Source organism: Hordeum vulgare, chromosome 4H (assembly GCF_904849725.1).
Source record: "Hordeum vulgare subsp. vulgare chromosome 4H, MorexV3_pseudomolecules_assembly, whole genome shotgun sequence".
Classification (NCBI taxonomy): Eukaryota; Viridiplantae; Streptophyta; class Magnoliopsida; order Poales; family Poaceae; genus Hordeum; species Hordeum vulgare.
In genome coordinates this window covers 305,619,968-305,643,463 of record NC_058521.1, presented here as the reverse complement: position 1 = coordinate 305,643,463, position 23,496 = coordinate 305,619,968, and the positions used below count along the sequence as shown (strand labels likewise).

Sequence of the window (23,496 nt, the reverse complement as noted above, 5' to 3'; positions counted from 1 at the left end):
TTGTAAGAAACTTTGGCCACTGCTGTTGGCCGTTACATTCTCGTTTCGGTGTGGGTAAGCTTGATCCACACCGAGCCATTATCTGTGGTTGAACTTGACATCGAATCCTTTGCTCTTCTGTTGCAATTTTGACTCGAGTTTTTGCTTGGCGTTTCTTGGTGAAGCCAGGGGCAAACATTCGGAACATGTCAGTTGTCTTGACATCTGCATGAACCTCATTGAGGGTCCGAGGAATTTCCGATTGGATCTGTATTGTCACGGAGTGGACCGGTAGGATCGCCGAGTGGGTCGGTAGGGCGTACTCGGAGGTTGAAGAGTACTTGGGCGATGCGGGATCGCAGCTAGGTTGTCGAGTGCGACTATCAGGTCGCACTCGGGGCGAGTTGGTACTGATGTAGTTGTCAGTTGTTTTGACATCCACATGAGTCTCAATAAGGGTCTGCAACTCATGTAGTTGTCAGTTGTTTTGACATCCACATGAACCTCAATGAGGGTCTGCAACTCATGTAGATGTCAGTTGTTATGACCTCCACATGAGCCTCAATGAGGGTCTACAACTCATGTAGTTGTCAGTTGTTTTGACATCCACATGAGCCTCAATGAGGGTCTGCAACTCATGTAGTTGTCAGTTGTTTTGACATCCACATGAGCCTCAATGAGGGTCTGCAACTCATGTAGTCTCCGAGTGTGGCGTGAAGTGCACACTCGGAGGAAGTGAAAACTTAGGCGATTCTGGATCGCAGCTAAGTCCTCGAGTGTGGCGCTAAGTGCACACTCGGAGGAATTTCATACTTAGGCGATTCTGGATTGCAGCTAAGTCCTCGAGTGTGGCGCTAAGTGCACACTCGAAGGAAGTTCATACTTAGGCGATTCTGGATCGCAACTAAGTCCCCGAGTGTGACGTTAAGTGCACACTCGGAGCAAGTTCATACTTAGGCGATTCTGGATCGCAGCTAAGTCCCCGAGTGCGACGTTAAGTGCACACTCGGAGAAAGTTCATACTTAGGTGATTCTGGATCGCAGCTAAGTCCCCGAGTGTGGCGTTAAGTGCACACTCGGAGAAAGTTCATACTTAGGCGATTCTGGGTCGCAGCTAAGTCCCCGAGTGGGACGTTAAGTGCACACTCGGAGAAAGTTCATACTTAGGCGATTCTGGATCGCAGCTAAGTCCCCGAGTGTGACGTTAAGTGCACACTCGGAGAAAGTTCATACTTAGGCGATTCTGGATCGCAGCTAAGTCCCCGAGTGTGACGTTAAGTGCACACTCGGAGAAAGTTCATACTTAGGCGATTCTGGATCGCAGCTAAGTCCCCGAGTGTGACGTTAAGTGCACACTCGGAGAAAGTTCATACTTAGGCGATTATGGATCGCAGCTAAGTCCCCGAGTGTGACGTTAAGTGCACACTCGGAGAAAGTTCATACTTAGGCGATTCTGGATCGCAGCTAAGTCCCCAAGTGTGACGTTAAGTGCACACTCGGAGAAAGTTCATACTTAGGCGATTCTGGATCGCAGCTAAGTCCCCAAGTGTGACGTTAAGTGCACACTCAGAGAAAGTTCATACTTAGGAGATTCTGGATCGCAGCTAAGTCCCCGAGTGTGACGTTAAGTGCACACTCGGAGAAAGTTCATACTTAGGCGATTCTGGATCGCAGCTAAGTCCCCGAGTGTGACGTTAAGTGCACACTCGGAGAAAGTTCATACTTAGGCGATTCTGGATCGCAGCTAAGTCCCCGAGTGTGACGTTAAGTGCACACTCGGAGAAAGTTCATACTTAGGCGATTCTGGATCGTAGCTAAGTCCCCGAGTGTGACGTTAAGTGCACACTCGGAGAAAGTTCATACTTAGGCAATTCTGGATCGCAGCTAAGTTTTTTTTTGAGACCGGAGTCTGCGACCGCGAAAGAACTTTGAACCTGCAAAAAAATCAATCTGCTTTATATTATTTCACCAATACTTGTTCTTTACATTGCTTCAGTCGACGGTCACGTGTAGAAGCGCTTCAGGAGATCTCCATTCCATGCTCGCGGCTCGTCTATCTCCCTGTCGACGTTGTAGAGTCTGTATGCTCCATTGTTCAGCACCTTTGAGATGATGAAGGGTCCTTCCCAGGCAGGAGCCAACTTGTGAGGTCTTTGCTGATCCACTCGGAGCACCAGGTCGCCTGCTTGGAACGTACGACTCCTGACATGTCACGCGTGAAAACACCGCAGATCTTGTTGATAAATGGTTGAGCGAGTCAGTGCCATCTCACGCTCCTCCTCTAGAAGGTCCACTCCGTCTTGCCTTGCTTGTTCTGCTTCAGCTTCGGAGAAGAGTTCGACTCGTGGAGCGTTGTGAAGTAAGTCACTCGGAAGGACTGCTTCTGCTCCGCGGACGAGGAAGAACGGTGATCGCCCTGTAGATCTGTTCGGGGTTGTGCGAAGACCCCAAAGCACTGAAGGTAGCTCGGTGACCCAAGCGCCAACGGCATGTCCTATCTCTCGCAGGAGTCGGGGCTTCAAACCTTGCAAAATAAGTCTGTTCGCCCGCTCTGCTTGTCCATTGGACTGCGGGTGCGCCACGGAAGCAAAGTCCACTCGGATACCTTGGCTTGTACAGAAACCTTTGAATTTGTCCGAATCAAAGTTTGTCCCGTTGTCCGTGATTATGCTGTGAGGTACACCGAATCTAAAGATGATGTCCCTGACAAACTTGACGGCTGTTGAGGCGTCGAGCTTCTTGATGGGCTTGGCTTCGATCCATTTCGTGAACTTGTCGACTGCCACCAACAGATGTGTGTATCCACCTTGGCCTGTCTTGAATGGACCGACTGTATCTAATCCCCACACTGCAAACGGCCACACAAGAGGGATCGTCTTCAACGCAGACGTCGGCTTGTGGGACTTATTGGAGTAGAACTGGCAGCCCTCACATCGGTCAACCATATCTTTAGCCATCTCGTTTGCCTGCAGCCAGAAGAAACCAGCCTTGAATGCCTTGGCGACGATTGCTCTCGAAGAGGCGTGATGACCGCAGGTCCCCGAGTGAATATCTTCCAGGATCAGCTGCCCCTCCTCTGGGGAGATGCATCGTTGGAGAACGCCTGAAATGCTCTCCCTGTACAATTGGCCATCAATGATAGTCAATGACTTCGACCTGAGGACTATCTGCCTGGCCTGGACTTCGTCTTCTGGTAGTTCCTGCCTCAGAATATATGCAATGATCGGCACAGTCCAATCGGGGATGACAACAAGAATCTCCATGACCAGATCAACCACAGCAGGTACATCGACTTCAGTCGGATCTGTTGAACTCTTTGGTTGTATTGGTTCCTCTGTAAAAGGATCTTCTTTGACTGAGGGAAGGTGGAGGTGCTCGAGGCAGACGTCACTCGGGACTGGTCTCCGAGTGGATCCGAGTTTTGCCAACTCATCCGCTGCTTGGTTCTTCAGTCTCGGAACATGGTGAAGTTCTAGACCTTCAAACTTCTTCTCAAGCTTCCTCACTGCATTGCAGTATGTGGTCATGGTGGGGTTCCTGACGTCCCACTCTTTCATCACTTGATTGACCACCAAATCCAAATCACCGCAGACCATCAGGCGACGGACGCCGAGTGAGATGGCCATACGCAACCCATAGAGGAGAGCTTCATACTCTGCCTCGTTGTTGGAGGAATCGAAGTGTATCTGTAGCACGTACTTGAGCTTGTCGCCCTTTGGCAATATGATCACAACGCCAGCGCCGAAGTCATTCAACATCTTGGACCCATCGAAGAACATTGTCCAATGGGCCGAGTAGATGTGGGTCGGTTGCTGTTGTTCTACCCATTCTGCTATGAAGTCAGCCAGAGCTTGAGACTTAATCACTTTCTTGGCCTCGAACTTGATATCGCAGTACAGCATCTCCATCGCCCACTTCGCCACTCGGCCTGACGCGTCTCGATTGTGGAGAATTTCCGACAATGGAGCATCAGAAACGACAGACACCGAGTGGTCTTGGAAATAATGGGCCACCTTCTTCGCAGTCATGTAGATCCCGTAGATAAGCTTTTGATAGTGGGGATACCTCTGCTTGGAAGGAGTCAGGACTTCGGAGACGTAGTACACTGGCCGCTGAACTTTGTATGCTTTGCCTTCTTCTTCTCGTTCGACTGTAAGAACAGTACTGACGACTTGATTTGTAGCCGCAATGTACAGAAGAAGGGGCTCTTTACTGAGCGGAGCAGTAAGAACTGGGTGGGTGGAAAGTAGGACTTTGAGGTCGTCGAATGCGACTTGGGCTTCGTCTGTCCACTCGAAAGTATCTGATTTCTTCATGAGTCGGTACAGAGGAAGTGCTTTCTCGCCGAGTCGACTGATGAACCTGCTCAAAGCCGCTAGGAAACCTGTGAGCCGTTGAACATCGTGTATTCTGACCGGCCTCTCCATTCGGACGATGGTCCCGATCTTTTCGGGGTTGACATCGATCCCTCGTTCGAAAACGAAGAAACCGAGTAACTTTCCGCTGGGAACGCCGAATGAACATTTGGCGGGGTTGAGCTTGATATCGTACCTAGAAGGTTGGCGAATGTTTCTGCCAAGTCAGTCAGCAGGTCGGAACCTTTGCGTGACTTGACTACGATATCATCCATATACGCCTCCACATTCCGACCGATCTGGTCGAGGAGACATTTTTGGATCATGCGCGTAAAGGTAGCTCCTGCATTCTTCAAACCGAATGGCATAGTGATGTAGCAGAAGCACCCGAATGGGGTGATGAAGGCTGTTTTTAACTCATCGGGACCATACAGACGGATTTGATGATAGCCCGAATAGGCATCAAGAAATGACAGACGCTCGCAACCCGCAATCGAATCGACAATTTGATCTATGCGGGGGAGCGGAAAATGGTATTTCGGGCAGACCTTATTGAGATGCTTGAAGTCGATGCACATTCGGAGCGACTTGTCCTTCTTGGGCACCATGACAACATTGGCGAGCCACTCGGAGTGGTGAACCTCGCGAATGAAGTTAGCAGCCAGCAGCTTGGCCACCTCCTCCCCGATTGCTTTCCTCTTGTGCGCGGCGGACCGGCGCAAGCGCTCTCGGACGGGCCGAGCGACGGGGTCCACATGCAGTCGGTGCTCAGCCAACTCCCTGGGAACACCTGGCATGTCAGAGGGTTTCCATGCGAAGATGTCCCAGTTCTCACGGAGGAATTGGGTGAGCTCGGCTTCCTATTTAGGATCGAGGGTGGTGGAGATGTTCGTCGGGGCAGCAGTGTCGTCCGTCGGGTGAATGCTGACCTTCTTCGTCTCTCCCGCCGACTGGAATGCGGATTCAGAAGCTGGCTTCTTTGAGCGCATCAGGTCGGCGGGGTCGACTGTTTTCTTGTACTCGTCGAGCTCGAGGACGGCCATCTGCTGTTCGGCGATTCTTGATCTCTGCTGCAGGCACTCTTCGGCTCGCTGTCGATTGCCCGTGATGGTGATCACGCCTTTCGGGCCTGGCATCTTCAGCTTCAAGTATACATAACATGGACGGGCCATGAAACTCACATACGCTGGGCGGCCCAGAATTGCGTGGTAAGCGCTCTGGAAATCCACCACCTCAAACGTGAGCTTTTCCTTGCGAAAGTTCTTGTCGGAGCCAAAAACGACGTCCAACGCGATCTGGCCGAGTGACTTGGCCTTCCGTCCAGGGACGACTCCATGGAACTGCATGCTGCTCTCGCTGAGTTTGGACATCGGGATGCCCATCCCCTTGAGAGTGTCGGCGTACATGATGTTCAAGCCACTGCCGCCGTCCATGAGGACTTTGCGCAGTCGAACTCCTTCCACCACCGGGTCGACGACCAGAGCCTGTCTTCCTGGGGTGGGTACATGTGCCGGATGATCCGACTGGTCGAAGGTGATTGCAGTCTGAGACCATTTGAGGAACTTGGGGCTGGCAGGGGTGGCCATGTTCACCTCCCTGTTCACCAGCTTCAGTCGACTCTTGCTCTCGACGTCAGCAAAAATCATGAGTGTCGCATGGACTTGGGGGAACGGATCCTCCTTGTCCTCCTCATCATGTTCGTTGTCCTTTTCACTCGGTTTCCCTTCACCGAACCCCTGGATTAGGAGGCGACACTGTCGAGTGGTATGCTTCGCATATATGGGGTTGCCCTCTTCATCCATCTTCGTATGAACCGGACATGGCTGGTCCAGGATGGGGTTATTGAACTGCTTCTTCTTGGGGGTGAACTGAGCCTTCCCTTTGCCCTTGAACTTGGCATTGGTTACGGCTGCGGCTTCTGCTTGCGGAGCAGTCGGAGCTTTCTACTTCTGCTTCCGAGTGTTGCCTCCATCTCCATCAGCGACTGTTTTGTGCTTGCCGCTTCGGATGCAGTCTTCTTCTTCGCCATTAGCATAGCGCGTCGCTATTTCCATCATCTTGCTCATGGAGATGTCGCCTGTTCCTCCGAATTTCAGATACAGATCTCTGTACTGCACGCCTGCCTTAAAGGCGCAGACTACTTGATGCTCGGTGACGTTCTCCACCGTGTGGTAGAGAGTTGTCCAACGCTGGATGAAGTCTCGCAGGGGCTCATTCTGCTTCTGGACGCAGTGCTGGAGCTCCACGAGGCCAGCAGGGCGCTTGCACGTCCCTTCGAAGGTCCTGATGAACACCCGGGCCAGATATGCCCAGCTGTAGATGCTTGAGGGGGTCAACTGGTTCAGCCACGCTCGAGCCGAGCCGTCGAGCATCAGAGGAGGTGCTTCATGGCGACATGGTTGTCCCCTCCTCCGATCTGGACTGCCACTCGGTAGTCATCCAGCCACGTTTCTGGCTTGGACTCTCGTGTAAACTTGCTGATTCCCGTCGCCAATCTGAAGTTTGGCGGGATTTCAGCCAAACGGATGGCTCGACTGAAAAACTCGGGACCAGACACGATGGTCCTGCTTCCGCTCGGACGGTCCATATCATAACCCTCGCGGTGGGCTCGGCCCCTGTCGACCCTTCGCTGAGCGATACGCCCTCTTGCGTCAGGCCTTGGGTCGTAAGTGTCACCGACTGAACGCCGATCATCATGATGTCGGGGCCCGTAGGGCCCACCCCGCGGAGGGGTGCGTGAACGGCGGCGATCTTCGTGATTTATGGAACGGCTGCCTCCTCTGTGCCGCTGATGGGAACCAGGGCTGTGAACCGACCGATGCGTATTCGCATGAACGGAACTATTATGGATCCTGTTATGCGACTGGGAGACTGACGAATTCTGCTGCTGCGCCGTGTGCAACAGGGCTCGGATCTGCTCGATTCCCCTACCAGCCTCTGAATCAGTCGGCTGGAGGGAATCGGCTATCTTGGCAGCTGCAACCAAGTTGAGGAGGGGTGTGCGGAACAACTCCACGTTGCTCCGCCGAGTGTGTCGACTGGCAGAACGGCGAGGTCGACGACGCGCGCCGGACGTTTCGACGATCTCGTGCTCGTTCCGGCCAGCTTGACGGGGATCTTCATGGGAGTTGGCCATGTGTACTTCTGCTGCAGGGCCGCGACCCGCGTATTCGGAAGGAAACTCAGTCGGAACCGAGCCCGAGTGCTGGGACTGCGGGGCAATCACAACAAACTCTAGAACTGCCACTTGTGAAGACGCGTTCTGGCGCGCCTGGGCGTGTTGCACCCAACGCTGAAGTCGCGGACGGCGGGACCGCTTGCTGCGGCGCGTGACGGCGGTGTAGGTCAACACCGGAGCCGACTGTTGGAGAAGAAGAATGTCGCGGACGCCGGCACGGAAGTGCGTAGCCCCACGACGGGGAAGCGCCTCGACGTCGAGAGGAGCATCCCGAAGCCACGCCGAATCGTCGATGATGAAGGAGAGAGCGCCGAAGAAGATCTGGTGACCCATGCTCGAACCTCCACCGGACGACATGACGAAAGGAAGTAGTCGCAAACTCGTCGGAAGTCGCTTAGACGCCTGCCCCACAGTGGGCGCCAACTGTCGTGGGTATAAGCCTGACAGTAGATGTGTAGGGTACGAAAAGGATGGGCAGAGCCTTAGCTACGGCGAGGTTGTATGAGTTCAGGCCCCTCTGCGGTGGAGGTAATAGCCCTACGTCTCAGTGCTCAGGGAGCTTGTTGTCGAGTGGAAATATGGAATACAATGAGTTGCTAACCCCTGCACCAGAGGGGGAGGGTGGCTTATATAGAGTGCGCTGTCCTCCACAACGGTTCCGGTACAGGGGTGGAGTAGTGGCGATTGAATGCGTACGTTACCGGTAACGTACGTCCTAAATGCTAATAAATGCACAGGGAAACGTACGACCGTTTCCCTCCAGGGGGGTTACGATGTCTCGAGTGGCATCCAGTCGATTAGTTGGATGTTCTCCGAATGCTAGTCTCCGACTGGATGGTCGAGGACCTGTTGCCGACTGGATGATGGGGACTCCTTAATTCAGTCGGAACTGACTAAGGGTCTTGTCCCTTATGAGGGGTAGTCCTTGGGTAGGACTTATAGGGCAGGCCTATGACCCTACCCTAGGACTATAACCCCATCAGTAGTCATGTAGTCGATGCATAGCTAGGGCTACTAGACAAGGTTTCAACTCAATCTCCCCCAATAAAAATCCTTTTGCTAGCCCCAAGTTTGCTGTTGCAAACTTAGCCGCTCTTGAAACCCCACCTACACTGCCTCATATGAGACCAGAATCCCCCATCACCTCTACCATCCTTCCATGTTGGACATCTTTGACCGACCAGAAGGGTAGTATGAACATGAGTGGGCGTGGTGACCACTCTGCTGACATGCAAAAATGGTGCTCTGCAGTGGGCCCATAGCCTGCAGCTCATGGCCGACCGTTGCAGGACACCCAGTCGCGCGAGGAGGTCCTTCTCTCCATCCCTGACCCCTCCATGATACCAGCTAGGCTCCAAGCAGTCGTGGCATGCATGTGCTGCCATACCTAGAGCATCCAAAGCGCATCCCGACCTCCACCTTGTCCCCCTCCATTTAAGGTCTCCCTCGAGCCCCCTCTCGACCCCTTCACTTCCTCTCCTCCGCAGGAACCTCCTGGACTGCCCCCTCATCCTCCTCTCCGCTCCATTCTCATCCATGGACGAAACCCTCTGCCTCGGCCTTGGCAAAATTTGTTCAGTCCCGACCCCTTCCTCCCCTTTGGGACGCACCGCGACCCCGTGCGACGCCACAAGCCCTGCTCGCGGTCCTTTCTTTTGCTCCGGTGACCGTGGAACCCTACCCACCTCGGCCATCGCCGTCCATCGCCATGGTCGATGTTGCGCTCCTCCTTGTCTTTCCTGAGCCTTAAGGGCCCTCCAAGTGGGTGCGGCTCGGATTCTCGAGCACGTCGGTGGTTGAACCGACGAAAATGGTGGCCGGTGGCGCCGGCAGCCACCACCGCCCCCTGCCTCTCCCATGTACGAAACTTGAAGACGGCCCCGTGAGCTGATGGGACCTGCATGTTGGTTGGCTAGTTGGGCTGACGGGTGGGCCATCCCCCGTTAAGTAGAGGCAGGAGCCGCTAGAGGCCGCCTTCTCCCAGGGAAGGCGTATTTCCCTAGGGCGCCTTCACGTCGCCTCTGAGCCGCCCGACCATGCCACTTGGCTCACCCATTTGCTATATTGCGTCTATGCGCACTTGGCCTTTTGGTAAATCCCTTTTTATTTTTTATTTTCTAGTGGCACTGTATAATTCATAGAAAATTCATTTTTACTCCAAACTTGGTAATTCAAGTTCCTAGGGGTTCCAAAAATCTTGCTCTATCCAAAAATATATCCTACATATTTTTCCTTCTAAATTTTCGGTATAGTTCAAATTTAAATTTGAAATAGAACTATGAAATGCCCTACTTGAAAAATCCCTAGAACATTCATATAAACTCCGAATGGGGTAATTCATATTTCTAGAGACTCCAAATATCATGCCCTATTTTTATAGCCACGGTTAACATTTTTTCCTTGTCTTGTATAACAGCCCAAATGCACCCCTTGCCTAATTTGTAATATATGTCCTGATAACCTTCCAACCTTGCCATATGTGCTTGGGTATTAATAAGATTTGCTTCATGAGATTTTTCTGCATCATGGCATCATAAACAACATGTCATAATTCTGATTTTGCCTCATGCTTGCTTGGTGTGTTGATGTGCTATGTGAGAGTGTGGTGATGTGTGCTTCCTAGTGGTGAGTGGGTCTTAGCCCATTTTGTTTTCAAACTATGCAAACCCATTGTTTCTTCAAACTAGGAAAAAACCCTCTTATTCACTTAGTACCAACGTGTGGGTTAAAAGTTGCTCAATTAAATTGTTAAAAATGTTGCACCTCTCTTAAATATTATGTTTATATTTGTAGAAGTTATTTCTCAACCATTTTGAGATATTTTTCTGTTACTTCTTGCAAAACATATTGCTATAATAAATAAATGTGGGTTTTAGTTTGTTGCCCTAAAATTGCCAAGTTCATTCTTATAATTAGTGATTTTTTCTGGGAGTCCAAAAGTATTTTTATTGTGGCAAAACCCCTCTCTATTTGTGTTCTGTGAATTTTGGATAGTGGTGTTTTTATAAAAAAAGAAAACCCCCCTTTTAATCTTTTCTGAGAGAGAGAGAACCCACAGCCCTCCTGGGCCTTTTCCCCGCTGTAGGGCCCACTAGCCACCTCCCGCAGCACAGCTCCCCGCTAGACGGCAACCTAGGCGCATGCTGTTTCACCCGTAGTTCTTGTTGGGCCGAAACCCAGCCCAGCCTTCGTGCTTAATACAGCCGCGGCGTAGCTTTCTCACACAAAGCCTCTTAGCGCGGCTAGGGTTTTGCTCCGCCTAAACGCACGATCCAGATCCCCACACTTCCCTAGCCCTACCCTACCCTACACCTCCCGGCGGCGGCGTCAGCGGCAGCGACGAGCAGCAGTCAGCAGCAAGATGAGGCCTATTCTCATGAAGGGGCACGAGCGCCCGCTCACGTTCCTGAAGTACAACCGGGACGGCGACCTACTGTTCTCATGCGCCAAGGACCACACCCCCACCGTCTGGTACGCGGACAACGGCGACCGCCTCGGCACCTACCGCGGCCACAACGGCGCGGTATGGTCCTGCGATGTCTCCCGCCACTCCACCCGTCTCATCACGGGGAGCGCCGACCAGACTGCCAAGCTCTGGGACGTCAAGACGGGGAAGGAACTCTTCACCTTCAGATTCGACGCCCCCGCACGCTCCGTCGATTTAGCCATCGGCGACCACCTGGCGGTCATCACCACCGACAGCTTCATGGGGAATATGCCCACCGCGCAGGTCAAGCGCATCGCCGAGGACCTGCAAGACCGTACGGTTTACTCCTTTCCGCCTGGAAGTTTCTAGATGTCTAGTTGTCACGTGAATGTGGATTTTAAAGTGTGCGTTGGTGGTTTGCAGAGACGGAGGAGTCAGCGCTCGTGATATCCGGCATCACCGGGAGGATTAACAGGGCTGTGTGGGGGCCCGGCAACCGGACCATCATCACCGCTGGTGAAGATGCCACCATCCGCATCTGGGACTCTGAGGTTAGCACTCCAAGCTTGCACGTAGTCTTGTTGAGTCCTGCTGGCGATTAGTTCTGGCCTATTAGGATGTCTGGTGCTATTGACCTGTGGCAATTTGCTTTTGTTAGGATCTTCAACTATTTTTACATGATTGTCATGTAATGGTTGTAATGTAAAATGTTACTTGATCTCAGGGTTTTATATTTCACACGCTACCCAGATTTCCATGTCATGTGGTCTGATTCTGTGAGTTTCTTATTGCCAACAATTCCTTGAACTAACACAGCAAACCGCTTATATCTGTAAATCTGGCCATATGTGGTGTCTGCTTAGTACTTAGTCTACCTTACTAGAGTATTCCCCCCCACTAGAATGCATTTTTGTCTGCGTGGTTTGTTCATTAGAAAGAATGAAGGAACCAGTATGTTATCTTCTGCAAAGTTTACAGGCCACTATCTATCTCGTCATTGAATTTTTGTTGTATGCGTCCTGTTTTTAATTTATTCAGTACGTACAATGTTGCTTTTCCCATTTTGTATGATGTTGTGCATTTATGTTCTATTTTCTCTGGGCTTGTAGACTGGAAAACTTCTGAAGGAGTCAGACAAGGAGGTTGGACATCAGAAGGCAATTAGCTCACTGTCAAAATCCTTAGATTGGTCTCATTTCCTCACAGGTTCCTTGGATAAATCTGCTAAGGTGATACTTCTGGGATTGCTGGCCTGATAATCTATTCATACGTTATTTTTTATTCATATGTTTTTTTTTTCTGACATGTCTGCTATGTGGCAGCTGTGGGATGCAAGAACACTGACCCTGATAAAGACATATGTCACAGAAAGACCGGTTAATGCTGTTGATATATCTCCTACTCTTGATCATGTATGCTCCTCTATCTGTCACCTTCCTTATCTATGCCATTGTTCTTAAGTTGCTGCAAGCATTTCAATATACAAGCTCTCTCATAGCACATGGTGTTGTATCTTGAATTCTTAGGTCTTTTTACAAGCTATAAAAGCATATGTTTTCGCAGGCAACTATGTTGGATTGACTATGAATTTTGTCTGGAATGTGCTCTTTGCAGTCAGCCCTTTGAGTAATTAATGAAGTTGGATAAGATTACCACATATGTCCTCTGGACTGAGTGCCACATTTTTTCGTCCTGCCCATCTATTTCCTACCCTTGATTTCTTGTTCTTGTTAATTAAGGCCCAGATCGTCAAAGTGTAAACCACAATTCCTTTGCAAATCTGATATCTCAATTTTTCAGCATCTGTGTTCAGTGCTCATCCCATGCATTCATGATTCTGAACTAAATTGGTACATTATAATTGTGTGTTTTGTTATTCTATGGACTCATTTGTACTTGTATTTGTATTTTCTAAACATCATATTTTTTGCCATTCTTAGGTGGTTATTGGAGGAGGTCAGGATGCTATGAATGTTACCATGACAGATCGCCGTGCAGGTAAATTCGAGGCGAAATTTTTCCACAAGGTGAGCTAGATTCCTTTGCATATATTTACACACAGATGGCTCTTGACTTCCTATGTTTTAGAGTCAAACGACTAGTCATAAAAAAAAAACGCGAAACGCGACTAGTCATATTTGTGCAGGGTTACTATTCAAGAGTCGCTACCCCAGAATGACTTCTCAACTCGAAAACCATGCATCCCATGGGAAGTTACTCTGTAGAAGTGTTATTATCAACTTCTGTAACAGCATTTTGTTGTTAATTCCAGATTTTAGAAGAAGAGATTGGTGGTGTTAAAGGACATTTTGGACCAATCAATGCATTAGCATTTAATCCTGATGGGAGGAGGTTAGTTCATACTCTTAACATTGTATTTTGGTTCTTATATTTGTATTGCCTCTGCACTTGGGTTTGTGATGTGCCTCTGTTCAACACTTGCTATGATAATTTGCTCAATAATTTAGCCATATAGATTTTCATGTTGATACAGACTATTTTTAGTCTGTAGGATGTTGTCAAACATTATGAAAGCAGAGCTTGATTTTGAATATTATATGCATTTAGTAACCCTGTTTACTATTTCATGTTGATTTATTAGTTCTACATTTTGCCTCCTCACGTTGGGATGCAATATGCCTCTGTTTCACTTAGTATGCTAAAATCTGCTCAGTGATTAAGCCATGTAGGTTCATGGCATATAAGCTATTCTGAGTCTATAGGATGCCATCAAACGTTATGAGAGCAAATCTTGGTGTTATTTTCTATTCATATTTATTTATCTTCCATGAGAGAAGATCATGGTTAAGTAATCCTCAATCACCATTTTATTGTCTTCATCCTAAATCTTAAGTCATCCTCTGTTTCTTAAATTCTACATGGGCATTGAATTTTGGCTGATATGTCGCACATTGTTTGTCTTTGTTATCTGTTTTTGACATAGTTTGTTTCCTTTGTTCCAAAGCCCTGGCTTCCTACCTTTTATCTTGTTGGATAACTGGCTTTTCTGTTGTGTTTTTTCTTCTCAACATGTAGCTCAGTGATTAGAGCCAATTACATTGGCAATATACGCTATACTGATCATATTTTGATGAAAAGTTTATATGAGAGCTACATGAAGTAAAATCCTAATCACATTATACTTGTCATATTTCCAGCCGTGAGGTCTCCATATATTTTGGTGCCTTTTCTTCACACCTTTTATCTTATTGAATCACTCTCTTTTGTCATGTTTTGTAATGATGTTGCTTGCTGATTATAGCTAATTACATTGGCAATATATGCTATGCTCACTTTGTTTTGATGAAAAGTTGGATATGAGAGCTATATGGTCCACAGAATTTATTTTGGCAGATCTGACCTACAATTGCTTGATCATGCTCTCTTGCACATTCCGTTTTATTCTACCAGCTGATTCCTCATGTAGATGGTTTGGCAGCTCAGTGATTTCAGACCAATACTTTGGTTATATACGCTTATTCTGAATATGTTGATGTAAAGTAAATTTGTGAGAGCTGCCAATCCTTCTTTTTTGTTGATACTTTTATATTTCTTTTGTGATGCCTAATTTATGTTTATCCAAAAATGCTTCCAAGAAATATGTTTTTTCAGCTCCCTCTTTGAGCTTCAGTTCTTGACATCTCATGTCTTATGACAGTCTTAATGACCGTGTTTTTCCATATGTTGTCCTTAGCTTTTCGAGTGGCGGTGAGGATGGATATGTCAGGCTACACCATTTTGATCCTGAGTATTTCAACATAAAGATGTAAGCCTGTGAATTTCTCAAGGTAACACTTTCTTCACTCAGTGCTCTTGTTCTTGAGCAGTATCAGTGTATCGTCTTGTTGTTATGAAATGTCTTTGTGCTCCAGGCTTTAATGCTTATGCGTTCGTTTCTTATCTTGTTTCAGGCTGCTGTTGAGACGACCCCCTCGTACCTTGGAGAGAACATAGCTTTTTCTTTTGGCTCAATTTGTGAGAGAACTTGACTTAGCTGGATGGTCTACTGTGTAATAGCACCTATTTGTTTACAATCAGCAATGGGGATGCTTAAATTGGCGACATCGTGTTGCTTTCTCTGCCACTCTTGGTTTTCCTAAACATTCTGCTTTTGATTTGATGTCCACTCTGCTTAACATAGTAAATGGATGTGCACTTGGGTGTTTGTTTTTTCACGCCCAAGAATTACCAGTTAGGCCTTGTTTTGGTACTAGTGTATTTTAGGGAATTCGTGCGATTATCCCTGTTAAATCCCTAAATCCTCACATATCCCGAAACACCATTGATTCAGTATATTTGACATGTTTTATTTCCATATTTCCTCACAAATTTCTAAACTCTAGTGCATTTTTTTTTCAAATATCCAATAAACAAAGATGCTGAGCCTATTGACACATTGGCACCTTGGATTGACACGTTGGATTTGTAGTTCACGTGTATCGCAGAAGGAGAAGAGGCTGTCTGAACACAGTTTTTTTTGAGACAACGTGGCAAAGCTTTTATTGATCAATGCTCAAGGGTATAAAAAATAACGAATTAGGGTTGCCTAACCAAGCATAGCTGCCAAGCTTTGATATTGGGGTTTTTTCACTGACCCATGTGGGGTAAAAAGAATCACAGAACGAACTCATCCTGAAACATTATCACTTTTTGGCGCTGTTTATAACGCCATATACTGTGGTAGGTCTATGTGGTAGGTCTACATAGAAACGTCAGTCTAATGGAGCGTTGCTAGTCATGTGTGCAACGCCAGTCTTTTGTGGCGTTGCCGGCCATTTGTGCTGACACTGGTGTTTCTCGGCGCAATATATGGGCCTGGCCCATCGCCCACCAACCATCTATTCTCCTCTTCTTTCCTTCTTCCTTTGGCGAAAAAACTCTCCCTCCACCCCTCCTTTCGATCTCCCTCCTTCCTCAACTGTTTTGTTGGTTCTTTGGGGCAAATCGAAGAGGCTAGTAAGCTCCTTCAATCCCTCCAATTAGTTTTTGCAATGACTTTGTATTTGTGTAACTTTTTCCTCATGTGTTGTAGCGGTAAGGGCGGTAAGGGCCGTGGCGTTCAACCACGGTGGTGTTTCTTTAAAAGTGAGCACAAACTGAAGAAGATCCATTCTTCTAAAATAAGGCTCGTACCGAGGGTCATATACGAGAGATTCATTCGGGTTGTGCCCCCTCAAACGAAGTAGTGGAGGAACCTAAACCAACAAACGCATAATTTGTTAGTTGTCTCAACTTGTCACAATATGAAAATCATGGAATATAGAGAAATAATCAAGGCCATCATAATTACCTCTCCTCTTTCCACTAGCACCGCACTGTTTGAAGAAAATGAGATTCTTATTCAATGATGACAGAGATCTGCCCTTTTATACAACGGGAGGAGACGCAATCGCAAGGGATGCGTCGGTTCCAGAAGAGACGGAGAGAGAACCGTCGTTGCGGGAGGAAACCGCTTGACGGTTGGTTAAGGGGAGATTTTCCCCCAATTACATAATTAGTTTTAACACGCCCCCTAATCTACACTTGACCATGTGGAGTTATCTTCATGATTGTCCGGGAAGCTTTATCATCTCAAAAACTCTTCTTCAAAAGTTCTCATAAAGACTTAGATGAGAACCTGAAAAGTAAACTCACAAAGAGATAGCATAATGTGATGTTATTTGAACAAGGATATCTCAAGAAAAAACTCCCCGTGTTGCCTGCAAGTCTCTGAGTCGTCGCATACCAATTCCGTGAACATATTTCTAGAATGTTGAGTTTGGTAGAGACTTAGTAAACAAATCAGCAAGGTTGTCACATGATTTGACTTGCAGAATGCTTATTTCCCCGCTTTTCTGAAGATTGTGGGGGAAAACCATTTAGGAGAAATATGCTTAGTGATATTACTCTTGATATATCCTGTCTGCATCTGTGCAACACATGCCGCATTATCCTCATAGATAATGGTGGGTGATTCAATAGAACCAATTCCACATGACCGTTGTATGTGGTTTATCATTCTGCGAAACCATACACATTCACATGATGCTTCAAATAATGAAATTATTTCAGAATGATTGGTAGATGTAGCCACTAGAGTCTGTTTGGAAGACTTCCATGATATAGCTGTACCACCATGTAGGAACACAAAACCGGTCTGAGATCTGGCATTATGGGGATCAGACAAATAACCGGCATCTGCATACCCAATCATATCAGAGTCCAGATTTTGCTGAAACTGAAAAAATAGGCCAAGATCCTTTGTGCCTTGGAGATATCGAAAGATATTCTTCACTCCAGACCAATGACGTTTGGTGGGAGCTGCGCTGTGTCTAGCAAGTAGATTCACTGCAAATGCAATATCAGGTCTTGTGCTTTGCAAGATACATAAGCGCTCCAACTGCACTGAGATATGGAACTTCAGGTCCCAACACCTCTTCTCCATCATCCCTCGGTCTGAACGGGTCTTTCTCTACGTCTAGAGATCGAACCACCATAGGAGTTTTAGATGGATAGGATTTGTCCATATTGAATCTCTCCAATATTTTCTGGATATAGGCAGCTTGGTGTACCATGATTCCTGAGGGAAGGTGCTCAAGTTGAATCCCTAAGCAAAATTTGGTTTTACCCAAATCCTTCATCTCAAATTCCATCTTTAGGTGATTGCTTGCTTCATCAATGTCTGGTGCACTGCCGATGATGTTGAGATCATCAACATACATAGAAATGATGCAAAATCCTGTAGAGGACTTCTTGATGAAGACACATGGGCAATCATCACTATTGGAGTAACCTTTCCGAAGAAGGAACTCACTTAGTCGGTTGTACCACATCCGTCCCGACTGTTTTAAGCCATACAATGACTTATTCAACTTTACACAATACATGTTGCGTTTTGCATTGTTATTCGGGACGGAGATTCCGTCAGGAACCTTCATATATATGTCCGAATCTAGTGACCCGTAAAGATATGCGGTCACGACGTCCATCAACTGCATGGATAGACGATTTTGCACTGCCATAGATATAAGATATCGGAAAGTGGTTCCACTCATTACCGGAGAGTATGTTTCATTGAAATCAATGCCGGGTTTCTGCGTAAAACCTTGTGCTACGAGCCTTGCTTTATATCTCACCACCTCATTGTTCTCATTCCGTTTCCGGAGGAAAACCCATTTGAATCCCACGGGGAAAACATTAGGAGGTGTAGGTATTGCTTCAGTGAATACCTTCCTTTTGTTAAGCGAGGCAATTTCTTCTTGGATTGCATCCTTCCATTTAGGCTAGTCGGAGCGCCTTTGGCACTCGACGATAGACCTTGGATCATGATCAGTGAGAAGGGTATCTGCAATCTTTTCAGCAAAATATATGTCGACAGTCGTAGTCTTACGGTCAAATGATTCTCCAGAATCAACATAGTTGATGGAAATTTCCTGCACCCCTAGAGACTCTTCGTGATTTCCCAATACGGTTGAGTCTGGGTGTTCCGATGTTTCAGCTAGTTTGTGCACACTGGAGCTGGGTTGTGAAGGTTGCCCTTCCACTGGGTGTGAACTACCCATCAGGTGTTTGTCAACGTTGAGTTGACCTGCATTTACTGACTCCGAGGATTTTTTCCTCGATTTCCTTTGTTGCTTGCTAGAAGCTAGCTCCAGGTCAGAAGCCATACTACTCCCCCTCTTTTTAGGAACAGGGAGTTGAGTGGTTTTTATTGGTACCTCCACTCTTTCTGGCGCGTTTCTGGCCGGATTTAAGGATTTTGTAACACCTTTTAGATCAGTAAATGAATCTGGCAGGTTATTTGCAAGATGTTGCAAATTAATGATCTTCCGAACTTGAAGTTCGGTCTCATGGGTACGTGGATCAGAGGATGAAATGGCATGAGCATTCCAATCGATTTCCGGGCATTCTTTCTGGTACTTGAAATCTCCCCCTAATGTCGGGAAATGTTCCTCATTAAATATGCAATCAGCGTGACGGGCTGTGAACAGATCCCCAGTTAGGGGTTCCAGGTACTTGATAATCGACGGTGATTTGTACCCCACATAGATCCCCAACTTTCTGTGTGGGCCCATAGATGTTCGCTGTGGTGGTGAGATCGGGATGTATGCAGCACATCCGAACTTACGCAGATGGGAAATGCTAGGAGGATTTCCACGTACCAATTCCAGAGGGGAAGAACTGTGATATGCAGTTGGCCTCAATTGTATCAAGTCAGCAGCGTGTAAAACTGCATGACCCCAACAAGAGATTGGCAAGTTGCAATTCATCAACAAAGGTCTTGCAATGAGTTTAATCCTCTTAATCAATGCTTCAGCCAAACCATTTTGTGTATGGACATATGGAACAGAGTGTTGAACTTCAATCCCCAAAGCCATGCAATAATCATTGAAGGCACGTGAGGAGAATTCTGCAGCGTTGTCCATTTGAATTGTCTTAATTCGACTTTCAGGATAATGGGCTTGCAACTTAATGACTTGCCTCATTATCTTGGCAAATGCATGGTTTCGTGTGGATAGAAGGCACACATGTGACCATCGTGTAGATGCGTCAATCAGAACCATGAAATACCGAAAAGGTCCAGATAATGGCTGAATGGGACCACAAATGTCTCCTTGAATACGTTCAAGGAATTGAAGTGGTTCAGCTTGTATTTTGAGGTGCGAGGGCTTCAAAATTAGCTTTCCCGTGGCACAAGATGTGCACACAAAATCAGAAGATTGAGGAAATTTTGACTCAAGCAAATTATGACCAATGGAATTGCTAGTAATTTTTCTCATCATCCCTATTCCAGGATGGCCTAGGCGATCATGCCAGGTCTGGAATGCGTCAACATTCTGAAAAATTACTTTGTATGCAACATGTTCCACGGGTTTGATGTACGTATAGTACAAACCAGACGATAGAGAAGGAATTTTCTCATGTACCTTTTTGCCATATCCGTGATCTTTAGTAAAGAGTAAATACTCCTCTTTGTTGTCTTCATGGGTTTCAATATGAAAACCATTCTTACGGATATCTCGATAACTGATCAGGGTACGTGATGAGTCAGGATACAATAAATCATCCTCTATCGTCACTTGTGTACCACTTGGGAGTGTGAATAAGGCACGTCCAGTACCAACAATCACTGTATCGCGTCCAGCGATAGTTAGAATATCTCCATTCATCTTTTTCAGAGTTTGGAAATATTTTATCTTCCTCAGTATGGAGTTTGTGGTACCACTATCCACAAGGCATAATTCTTCTTCCATCGGATTGTCCCCGTAGAAAAACTATATAAAAACGAAAGAATTTTCAATAAGAAAACCTTATGTTAATACATAGAATACAATCTTTATTATATCAAATGTGCTGATACAATACAATATAGAGACAACAACAAACTTATGTTCTTATTACAATCATCACAAATGGACATAGTTAAATAGATCACTAAGGAGGTCGAGGGACTAGTCAAAGTCACCAAACACATCGTTTGAGGTGTACTCAAGTAACATGGCCTCCGTTTCAGCAGGATCCTCAAGTGGATGAGGAATCATGGCGTTGCTCGGTCCAGGAGGAATATCCTGTGAATCGCCAGCTCCATGTGCGCTATGCGGATGTAGGTTGAAGTTAGCTTCAAGCCTTTTCCCTTGAGGTGCTTTGCGTCCCTGAGATTGCTGGTACAACATGACCAGATGCTTGGGCATGGAGCACTTTTCAGTAGAATGCGAGTAGCATCCACACTTGTTGCAAAGCTTAGATTTATCAAACTTGGGCTTTGCAGTGCCTTTTCCCTTGCCCATGTTTCTGAATTTTCTGTTCCTATTGCGCTTGTGCTTATGCTCAGAATTGGAATGTTTACCTCGAAAGGTACCATTAAACTTCTGTCTATTCGCGACATTCAGATGGACTTCAGGTAAAGGTTGTGCCCCAACTGGGCGCTGAGAGCCATTCTTAGCGAGTAGCTCATCATGCTTTTCAGCCTGAAGTAACATGTGAATAAGCTCGGAATAGACAGTGTAGTTGCGAGCACGGTATTGCCGTTGGAGTATTCTATCTGAAGGGAGCATGGTAGACAGAGTTTTTTCTATCTTCTCCCCCTCAGTAGGTTCCTTCTCACAGAAGCGCAGTTGGGAACATATCTTATGAACAGCATGATTGTACTCACCAATGGACTCGAAATCCTGAAGGTGGAGATGAGTCCAATCATGGAGTGCTTCAGGCAGGACCACTGCCTTCTGCTGTTCATACCTCGTTTTGAGGGCCAGAAACAGAGTACTAGGAGATTCCTCCTGTAAATACCCAAACTTGAGATCTGGATGAATATGGTGCCTTATGATGAATAAAGCAGCATAATTCTGCTGTTCTGTCAGCGGCGTGGCTCCAGCCGGGAGAGGAGTCTCCGGGGGCTGGATTGCACGCGCAATCCCACGGGACGCAAGACTGATCTTGATGTCCATGGCCCATGTAGGATAGTTGTGGCCATTGAGGGCAAGCTCCTCAAACTCTTTGGCAGTCATTGTGGCCTACATGAGGAACCAGAGATAATTAATTTACGGGCGGTAAATTAAAAATCATCATGGTTGTGTAATAAGAATGCAAAAAATTTGATAATCAAGTGTAAAACTTGAAAAATTCTCAACCTCAATTGTGTGAACATAACACATTGAAGATCACTTAGATCTCACAGTAATAGGCTGCATGGCCATTACCTTGTGTATGCTACAATTTAGATATAAAGGAATACACGTTGAAGGTAATCGCATGTCAAGATTGACAAAGCGTAGACCTTACAGTAAGAGGGGATAGTCTGCACATGTGCAGTAGATCACAACTCATTACCTTGTGATTCCAAATAAGACGAGGGAGAAATATTCAAAAATTTGCAAGTTTGAGATGCGAGAGAAGCTAATCTCAATCGCAATAAGAAACATGTTCAAAAATATGTGGTAAACACATGGAACATGCCATTCTTTCCAGATGAAATCCGGTACTTTATTTATATTATCAAGTCATTATATAATATAAACACACTTGTAATTACACAAATCTTACACTAGAATAAATCTAGACCTGAACTAAGTGTAAAAAGTAGTACTAAAATAGTACTAAATATAGTCTGAAAGTACACTATATACAATAATTAGTACTAACTAATACTAATCAGAGAAATAAGAAGGAAAAAAAAAGACAGCGGCCGGCCAAGCAACGCGTGCACCTGGGCACCACAGCCTTTGGCTGATGCCTTTGGCACAACGTGTGCTTGGCCTAGCCTGCGCACCAACGTGAGAGAGAGAGAGGTATATGCCACCGAATCAAGGCATATTCGGTTGGCCACCGCATGCATGCAGGAGATAAAAGAAAAGAGAAAGAAAAACAAAGGGAGTGGGAAGATCAGATCTGGCATTAGCCAGGAACCGCACCACCCCTCCCATTATCTCTTTCTCCACCTTGTCTCTCCTTCTCCACCACGCCTCTCCTTCTCCACCATGCCGCAGAGGCATGGAAGAGCCAGCCGGCGGCGGGCGGAGTGAGGGCCGCCGACTCGCTGCACAACTCCGGCTATCACCGGCGCCCCCAGGAGGGCCCTTCCTCGTCCGGAGAGGAGGCGACGACGACGGGGTCCTGGCGAGCGGCGCCAAGGCCGAGACTCGCCGGCGCCCATGAGCCGGCGTGGCGGCCGGGAAGACGGTTGATGGCAGCGACAGCGCGTCCGAAGAGGCGCCCGAAACGCCGTTCCGCGCGGCTGCCCGGATCCGTGGCCACCTCGTGCTGTGGTGAAGCCTCCATCCCGGCTCCGAGGCGCACGACGCCGGTTGGCGCGGAGATGAACGCGAGGGCCTCCTCCGCATCCACCTCGGAACGCATGGGCACCGGGGCATAGCCAGGCGGGCTGCGACTCGGACCAGTGGTTGCAGCGCCAGGCGTTAGCGTCCATGGCGGGAGCCATGCCTCGGGCGGTGGAGGAGGCGAGGATGGATCCGCGCGCAACATCGGCGCGGCCGGGCTGGCGAGCAGCCACGGATCAAGGCCGACGGGGGATGCGCGGCGGCACCAAGGCCGGCGGCGGTGCGCTGGCCACGGTCACCACGCTGGATGACGCCACCGACGACATTTTGGCCGCGTCCAGCGGCGTTCCGGCCGCGTCCAGCGGCATGCCTACCGCGTCCAGCGGCGTTCCGGCCGTGTCCAGTGATGGTACGACGGCGAACGGTAAGGCGACGCTCCCGATGGTTGTCCTCCCTAATGAGGCGGAGGAAGAAGGAAGTGAGAGGAGACATCTCACCGGCGGCAAGCACTCTTCTCTGTTGCCTTTTTGCTCTCGCTAGTAGACGGGTGCTGATAACGTGTTTGAAGAAAATGAGATTCTTATTCAATGATGACAGAGATCTGCCCTTTTATACAACGGGAGGAGACGCAATCGCAAGGGATGCGTCGGTTCCAGAAGAGACGGAGAGAGAACCGTCGTTGCGGGAGGAAACCGCTTGACGGTTGGTTAAGGGGAGATTTTCCCCCAATTACATAATTAGTTTTAACACGCACGATGCTTCTGCTCGTAGAACTCATCAAGCCCCGAATATTTATCCGACTGA

The 23,496-nt window shown here is 47.6% G+C and overlaps 1 protein-coding gene and 4 non-coding genes across 5 annotated transcripts; all 5 read left to right on the top strand.

The window, feature by feature from the left end:
• The first annotated feature begins 10,672 nt into the window (after positions 1 to 10,672).
• Positions 10,673 to 15,127, top strand: LOC123448541 (eukaryotic translation initiation factor 3 subunit I-like). Its single transcript, XM_045125483.1, has 8 exons — positions 10,673 to 11,273; positions 11,363 to 11,490; positions 12,049 to 12,168; positions 12,262 to 12,351; positions 12,880 to 12,966; positions 13,212 to 13,291; positions 14,634 to 14,727; positions 14,851 to 15,127. The coding sequence occupies exons 1-7, from the start codon at positions 10,874 to 10,876 to the stop codon at positions 14,707 to 14,709; spliced, it is 981 nt and encodes a 326-aa protein (XP_044981418.1). The 5' UTR covers positions 10,673 to 10,873; the 3' UTR covers positions 14,710 to 14,727; positions 14,851 to 15,127.
• Positions 13,607 to 13,687, top strand: LOC123451555. The gene has a single exon (XR_006632396.1). It is a non-coding gene; the product is annotated as a small nucleolar RNA U54 (small nucleolar RNA).
• LOC123451552 lies at positions 13,974 to 14,052 on the top strand. The gene has a single exon (XR_006632393.1). It is a non-coding gene; the product is annotated as a small nucleolar RNA U54 (small nucleolar RNA).
• LOC123451554 lies at positions 14,186 to 14,265 on the top strand. Its single transcript, XR_006632395.1, has one exon. It is a non-coding gene; the product is annotated as a small nucleolar RNA U54 (small nucleolar RNA).
• Positions 14,377 to 14,456, top strand: LOC123451553. Its single transcript, XR_006632394.1, has one exon. It is a non-coding gene; the product is annotated as a small nucleolar RNA U54 (small nucleolar RNA).
• Positions 15,128 to 23,496: the final 8,369 nt, after the last annotated feature.

Bases quoted from the DNA above. Each gene is read 5' to 3' on its own strand.
- LOC123448541 (XM_045125483.1), top strand. From the start codon at position 10,874: ATGAGGCCTATTCTCATGAAGGGGCACGAGCGCCCGCTCACGTTCCTG. The intron at 11,274-11,362 runs GTACGGTTTACT...GGTGGTTTGCAG, and splicing joins CGCCGAGGACCTGCAAGACC to AGACGGAGGAGTCAGCGCTC. The intron at 11,491-12,048 runs GTTAGCACTCCA...CTGGGCTTGTAG, and splicing joins TCCGCATCTGGGACTCTGAG to ACTGGAAAACTTCTGAAGGA.